At 47.5% G+C, this 7596-nt stretch overlaps 1 protein-coding gene across 1 annotated transcript; it reads right to left on the bottom strand.

Annotated features, from left to right (window-relative positions):
• Window positions 1-213: 213 nt before the first annotated feature.
• On the bottom strand, window positions 214-3344 carry LOC124687517 (trihelix transcription factor GT-2-like). Its single transcript, XM_047221292.1, has 3 exons — window positions 2986-3344; window positions 818-2078; window positions 214-724 (listed from the first exon to the last, which is right to left on the bottom strand). Exons 1-3 carry the CDS (start codon window positions 3342-3344, stop codon window positions 461-463), a joined length of 1884 nt encoding a protein of 627 aa, XP_047077248.1. The 3' UTR covers window positions 214-460.
• Window positions 3345-7596: the final 4252 nt, after the last annotated feature.

Genomic DNA, 7596 nt, shown 5'->3' with positions numbered 1-7596 from the left:
CTAGCAGTCTGTGGCGTCAACCCGCGAGCGTCCGCAAACCTGGTGCTGTCCCGCTTAGTTCTGTAGCGGCTAGCCGCAACCTGCCCCGCCTGCAACCTGACTTACCATATCAGCAGCTGAATGCATTGCACATCAGTGCTTCATGTTCCTGATCGAAGTGCACAATTTAAATGGTAAACAGAGACTTCAGAATGCTATGTCAATGTACAAAAATGACAAAAACATGGCATGTCCTACAACGAACTTGCTGTTTATGAGTTCTATTTCTCAAGCACCTACTCTGTTTTTCAGTCTAATTGAGGAATAACAGAGGGGGGCCTCTTGTTTGATACTACTATTTGTCTTGGATAATTTGAGGTTGTTATTACAGAAACAAATCAAGAAATGGTATAGGATGTCGCCGAAGATTGCTGGTGCTCATGGACGGAAGATGACGGTGATGCCTGGTTTTCTTTGCCGTCTACTGAACGGCCAGGAATGTGCTGCTGCTTGTCGGGGCAGAAACTGTCGCCGGGGCAGGTGGTGTGCTGCTGCTTCCGGCCTCTTTGGACTTCTGGAACTCTACCATGTACTTCATCTTTTCATCCTCGTTGCCGTCGTCGTCGCCTTCATCGGTGTAGTTGCCTTGGGTGTCGTCGCTGTCCGTCTCGTCCGGCGTCGCAAGCTCCTTCTGTCGGGTCTGCATGTTTGCCTCCGTTGCCATCGTCATGCTGTCTTCAGCCTTCTGTGTATATAAGAAACTCGGATTACATTGTGTGCAATTGAGTTTCCAAGTATGAAAAATCTTTACAAGGAGAGTTGAGAGTTGCGCCATTACCTTGTTTGTAGCGATGGCGTCAAGCACCTTGTTAGTGGCCTTTGGAGGCTCGCCGGTGCCGGGTGGAGCATGCAGGCTCTCGCCTCCAACGATGTACCTCTTGTCAGAGTCATTGCTCATCTTACCCTCGAGCTCGCGCCACTGCTGGTGTGCGGTGGTCGTGGCCATGGTGTTCCCGGTGGCAGGGCTAGAGCCGCCGCGGCCGCCGCCGCTGCCGGCGAACTGCTTCTTGCGGTAGATAGCGTCGAGCTGGTGGAAGTAGGGGCAGGTCTTGGAGTCCTCGGGCCGCCTCTTGTTGCTCTCCTTGACCTTCTTGAAGTACTTGTTGATGTTCTCCCACTTCTCCTTGCACCGCTTGGAGCTCCGGTTGTAGCCGATCCTCCGCATGCCGGCTGAGATGTCCTCCCACAGCGGACCCTTGCTGGCCCCGGCCGTCCCCACGCCCTGGTAGTGCTCGTCCTTCTCCATCCTCAGCTGGATGAGCGCCTCGACCTCCTCCTTGGGCCACCGCGACATCCCCCCGCTGCCCTCTCCTCCTCCTGCCCGGCCGCCCACGTCCGCCTTGGGCGGCGGCGCGACCACCAGCTGCAGCGAGCCGACGTGAGCAGGCGGCGCGTGGACCGGCGGCATTGGCGACGGCAGCACGGAGGTCCCGCCGACGCGCTTGAGGAAGGCGATGAGCGCGGCGTCGCGGGCGGCCGAGGCGGCCCGCTCCCGTGCGTGCTGCTCCCGTTCGCTGCTGATGCGGGCGAGCTCCTGCCGCCGCCACGCCTCCTCCCGCGCGGTGCGGTCCGCTTCCCACTTGTCGAGCGTGTCCAGGAACATCCGCTGGGACTCGTCCTGCTTCTCAGTGATCCGCTTTATCACCCCCTCGAAGAGCGCCATGACAGTCTTGTTCCTCCCGCCGATGTCGCCTGCCTGGTCCTCCTCCTCGTCGGACTCGTCGTCAGACTCCGACTCCGAACTCGACGAGAAGCCGAGGTCCGGCAGCAGGCCGGCGCCAGGATTCGCTGGCACCGCAGGCGCCACCTGGGGCGCCACTGCCAGCGGCTGCGTCGTTGTGGTTGCTATTGCCGTCTGGTTGTGCTGCTGCGGCGGCGCGGCGGCGTGGAGCGCTTCGAGCTCGGAGAAGAAGCGGTAGGTCTTGCCGTCCTGGCGCCCGGCGCGGCCCTCCTTGGTGCGCTTGTAGTACTTGTCGACGTTCTCGAACTTCTCCTTGCACTTCTTGGCGCCCCTGCGGTAGCCCAGCTCCGCAAGCTTCCTGCAAAACGTCGAGCGGCGCGGCCGCTCCTGCTGTCAGAAGTGTGTCTCTTGCTTTCACGTCTCAACAAAATTGGCACAGCAATGAAGAAGGCATGAATCGGGTAAAACATGGAAATTGCTCATGGTTTTAAATAGCGGGCTACAGGCTATAGCCGCGGCCTCCCAAAACAGCTATAGCCGGGCTATAGCCTGGCTATAGCCGGCTATTTAAGGACTTTAGCACCTTTAGCCGGGCTATAGCAGTTAGCCGCATCATGCGGGAAAGGCTATAGCCGGGCTATAGCCTGGCTATAGCCGGCTATTTAAAACAGAGTAGCAAGTGTTGTCACAATCACATAACATTCTTTTTCTTTCTTCCCTGAAAAAGACTGAAGATGGAAGGAAGCTGAAAAAAGAGCAAGGAGAGATGCGATGATGTCAAGATGATGGCAGTGTCAGTGTAGAGAAATGTAAATTAATCAGAGGAGCGTCAACCGAGCTGCATCGGGATGGGAGCAAAAGGCTTCCTTCCTTCTTTCCCAAAGACCAGATTGCATCAATGCATACCAAAGTGTAGTAAGATAAAAAAAGAGTAGAGAAAACAGTGCAGCCTGCGCTGCAGTGTCTGCTGCGTGGCCTGCTCCTGGACTGCACACACAGAAGAACCACACCGTAGCATACGGCTACCCCCGGGCGCAGAGGTTCTTTACCAGTACCTGCTCCTGCCCCAATCCGCAGGAATCGAGGAGCATTACGCCAAAACAAGATGGGAAATGCTGGAAAGATGGCCGGATAACTGGCCATCATTTCACGCAGGACAGCTCTGACGGCGAAATTCCGTCAGACCGTTAGCCGCATTCCGCAGCGGGGAAGGAAATTTATCTGTACCAGTGCAGTAGTAGTACCACATTGAGCTCAGTTCTCACCTCGAGACCTCCTCCCAGAGGGGCGCCTTGAGGGCGGCGTTCCGGAAGGCGCCGTCCATCTCCGACCGGATCCTGATGAGCGCCAGCGTCTCCTCCCGCGGCCACCGGCTGCCGGACCCTCCAGCTCCCGAGCCGGCGTCGACCGGCATGCCCATGTCCTCGTCGTGGCGGAAGTTGCCGCCGCCGCCGCCCGTCACAGCGACTGCCAATTCATCGAAATTCGCGCCCGTCGGCGGCGGCAGCATCGGGGACGGATACGGGACAGACATGGTCGCCGGGCCCGGCTGCGGCGAGAGCGAGACCATGCCGGTGGGCGGCGACCCGTAGGGGTACCCGGCGCCGTCCTGGTGATGCTGCATGGCCAATTGGCCACCGCCGCCGCCACCACCACCTTTCTTTTCCTGCTCAAAACACAAAATTCAGTTGATCTACCTTACCATACTGGGCGCAGGTAATAGAAAATTGGAGTAGCTCTCCACCACCGCACTACCACCACTAGTTTCTACGAGTACGTACCACCAACTGGTACTCGACGAGAGCAATTTACGGACTAGATTGAGGAATTCTTGCTTGTACACCCATCTCTCTCAGCCTACGCTCCCCTCACTCTCTATCCCGTCTCTTTCCCCACACAGATAAAACGAGTACCGCAAGGGAGGACATGAGTACATGACTTACCGTTTTCCAAGTTCTGACGGCGGAGATGTGGGAAATTGGGAACAAAGTAGGGGCGCTGTGATGTTGCTAGGGGAGGAAGAAGGGAGACGGTGGTGAAAAAGATGGGGTCATGGACAACTGGAAAGAGGCAAAGGAGGGTGGAAGGCAGCCAGAGAAAGACAATAGCCTTACAAAGGAGAGGGTGTGTGTGTACACCACACTGCCGCTCTAACACTTATATATCACTGTTCACAGAAGATATGTGTGTTTTAATGGGTTGTATTTACGTTTAATAAATAATAAGAGATATATTATATGAGACCATCAATGTTAAAAAGATATCTCATGGATGAAACAGAGCGAGAAAATTAGTAGAGATAAAGCATTATCTCTATCTCCCAACAGAAAGCACATCCATACAAAATCAAAAGATATGTATGCGTATGCCTGCTTTTCAATTTATAGGGCCAGTTTCTTTCATGTTATGAGGCAGGAGTTGAGAAATATATGTCTTTAGAAAAAAAATAAGAAATCCCTTTAATTACACCAATAAAATCTATAATCATTTAGTCCAATAGATTCATTTATACAATATATATTATTGTTACATGCACCGTGTTCATCGATTTTTTCAGGTGAGAGGATACGAAAATATCTACAATAACTTTGGTAACAAATTGAGTTACGAACCTATGATAACATCAACATCAACAAAACGCGATATTCTCGCTTGCTAGAGTTCGCGATACTATGAAAATAAAGCATGATAGTTTAAAGATGCTAAGAAAGAGTGTGTTGCAGTTAGGAGATATATAATTTCAAACCATAAGTGATATGTGATATATCATGAAGCAAGGGGACTAAACTAAGGGGCATCTTGTACCTATCTCAACAAAGAGCACATCCACACAAATAAATGGAAATTCATCTATGTAGTGTTAGTTTCATTCATGTTAAGAGATAGTGAATGAGATATACCTCGCTTTGAAAAATTGAAGGCATCCGATCTTGATTGGTTTGACCAGACATCCGGGATGAAACCTTTATTAACCTCGCCGACTGGAATTGGTAAAGTTAGTGTTCTCCCTTTTAAAGGCGTTGGTGCGGAAGAACGACGACTAGCATAAGCGTAGGTCATATCTTGTCCTGGTTATGATATTGGTGTGTATTCAATGCTTCTTGGTGCGGCGTAATTGCCTTGAATTAATTCTAATAAAACATAGTTGTATGCATCTGCAAAAGATATGTATGCGCTGGCCAATTTATACTGTTGGTTTCTTTCATATTATGAGGCAGTGAATGAGTATGTCTTTGGAAAATATAAAGAATATTTTAAGAAAATAACATAATCCTATTAATTACACCAAGAAAATATAATGTCATTTAGTCCAACAAATTCATTCATATACCATGCGAGTCAATCTTGTGAGGTGAGAGGGTATGAAAATGCCTACAATAACTTTGGTTGCAAATTGAGTTACCATCCTACAAATGATAACATCAACAAAGGGACACTCTTCTCATCGTCTAGGGTTGACAATATGGTGAGAAATGAGAATTTGAAGACTCCAAGAAAGATTGTGTCGCATTTAGGCAGTATATAATTACAAACCATAAGTGTTAAATGACACATCATGAAACAAGGGCAGTAAAATAATTGACATGCATCTATCTCAACAAAAGCACATAGACACAAAATAAATACAAAATTTATGTATTAGTTGTTATGTAGTGTTGGTTTCATTCATTTTAAGAGATAGGGAATGATACATACCTCTCATTGAACAATGAAGGCATCTGTTCTTGATTGGTTTGACCCGACATCCTGGATTATTTTTAATCTCCTAGACATGAATTGGTAACGTCAGCGTTCTCCCTTTTCAAGGCGTTGATGCGGAAGAGCGACGACTAGCAAAATCTTAGGTCATACCTTATCATGGTTATGGTATTGTTGTGTTTTTAATGCTTGCTAGTGCGGCGTAATTGACTTGCATTGGTTCGAATAAAATCATAGTTGTGTGCATCCGCAAAAGATATGTATGCGCTTTGGTCAATTTATAGGGTTAGTTTCTTTCATACACTACTAGAAAAAGGCCTAGCCGTTGGATAACTAGCAGTGGCACACCACTATACTGGTGTGCCACTACTATACCAGAAAGAGGTGCTCTACTGCTAGCCTTGTTACCTATGGCGCACCCAGTAGTGCGCCACCACTATGGCTCTGGCTGGTACCACCCCTCCCCCTGGATTACCAATGATGGACCACTGTTTGGTGCAACATATTTCCACACCCCTCCCAATGTGGATCGCCTTTCTAGTTTTTCTAAAAAATAAAATAAATTGTAAAAAATAAAAAATCCTTCGAGATGTCCACGTGTTATATCATCTAGTTGCAACTAAAATATAAAAAAACATGAATTTCGACTTTTTTTGCAAAATCGCATCATGTATCGGTAAAATAGCTTTTCTGGTTGCACACGACCTCCGATGAAAACGTGTTTTATATGAAAATGTATCTACGAAATTATTTACATCCGATTTCAACCGTCTTCGGCCGTTTAGCGATTTTTTAGATTCTCCAAAATCAAAAAGGAAACATAAGTTTTTTAAGTATTTAGTTTTCAGGCAAAAAAACCTTTCAAAAAAATTAGCAGTGGCGCACCAAGCCTGGTGGTGCGCCATTGCTAATCTTCCGGCCTCCAAAATTCAAAATGGCTGGGCCCCTTCGTCCTTATCCCCACCCACCTCCCTCCTCCCTCCTCCAAACATTTCCTTCATCCTCTTCTCTTTCTCTCCTCCTCCTCTCCTCCATCATCCTCCTCCTTCTCTACTCCAAATCCTTCCTCTCCTTCTCCTCAACCCGTCCTCATCCTCTCCTCATCATCTCCTTCTCTTCAACCCGCCCTCATTCTCTCCTCATCTTGTCCTTCTCCCTCCTCTTCTCCATCCCTTCTCTGATGATGCCAACCCTTCCATCCTCTTCGGCCGCATGCGGAGCTTCCCCCTCACAGAGAACATGTGAAGATGCATACAAGAAAGAAATTTAGAAACAAAATGCAAAAAAAAAACATGCTAGATCTAGATTCAAATTTTAAATTTTGCTCCAATGGCGCACGTTTTTTTAGCAGTGGCGCACCTCGACGACATAACAGTGGCGCATCACCAGGTGCGCCACTACTACTTTAGTTACTAGTGGCGCACCACTTGGTGCGACACTACTAACACTTACCAGTGACATGATAGTAGTGGCACACCAACCAAATTAGGTGCGCCACTACTAACCATTTTTCTAGTAGTGATATTATGAGGCAAAGAATGAGAAAAATGTTCCTAGAAAATAAAAATAACATTTTTAAGAAAATAAAATTCCCTTTTAATTATAGCAAGAAAACCTATAATCATTTAGTCCAATAGATTCATTTGTATTATATATTTTTGTTACCTAAACCGTTTAGCTAGTTAATCATGTGAGGTGAGAGGATATGCAAATGTCTACAATAACTTTAGTAACAAATTGAGCTACGAACCTACGTACAATATCATTAACAAAGGGCAATGTTCTCACTTTCCAGAGTTGACAATATGGTGAGAATAAGATGCCAAGAAAGAGTGTGTTGGGTAGTATATAATTTCAAACCAAATCTTAAGGGATATATCAGGAAATAAAGGGAGTAAAATAATGGGTGTTTTGTATCTATCTCCTAACATAAAGCACGGCCACACAAAATAAATGGAAATTTATATATTAGTGTTGGTTTCATTCATGGTAATAGATAGGGAATGAGATATATTGTACATGGCTTTGAAAAATGAAGGCATTGTTTGGTCTTGGTTGGTTGTACCCAACATCGAGGATGAAAATCTTTCTTAGTCCTTGCGGGATAGAATCGGTAACGCCAATGTTCACCCTTTGCAAGGCGGTGATGTGGAAGAACGATGACCGGTAGAAGATTA

The sequence above is a fragment of the Lolium rigidum genome, chromosome 2 (assembly GCF_022539505.1).
Source record: "Lolium rigidum isolate FL_2022 chromosome 2, APGP_CSIRO_Lrig_0.1, whole genome shotgun sequence".
Lineage (NCBI taxonomy): Eukaryota > Viridiplantae > Streptophyta > Magnoliopsida > Poales > Poaceae > Lolium > Lolium rigidum.
The sequence above is the reverse complement of the archived record's forward strand: the minus strand, read 5'-3'. Positions and strand labels throughout refer to the sequence as shown.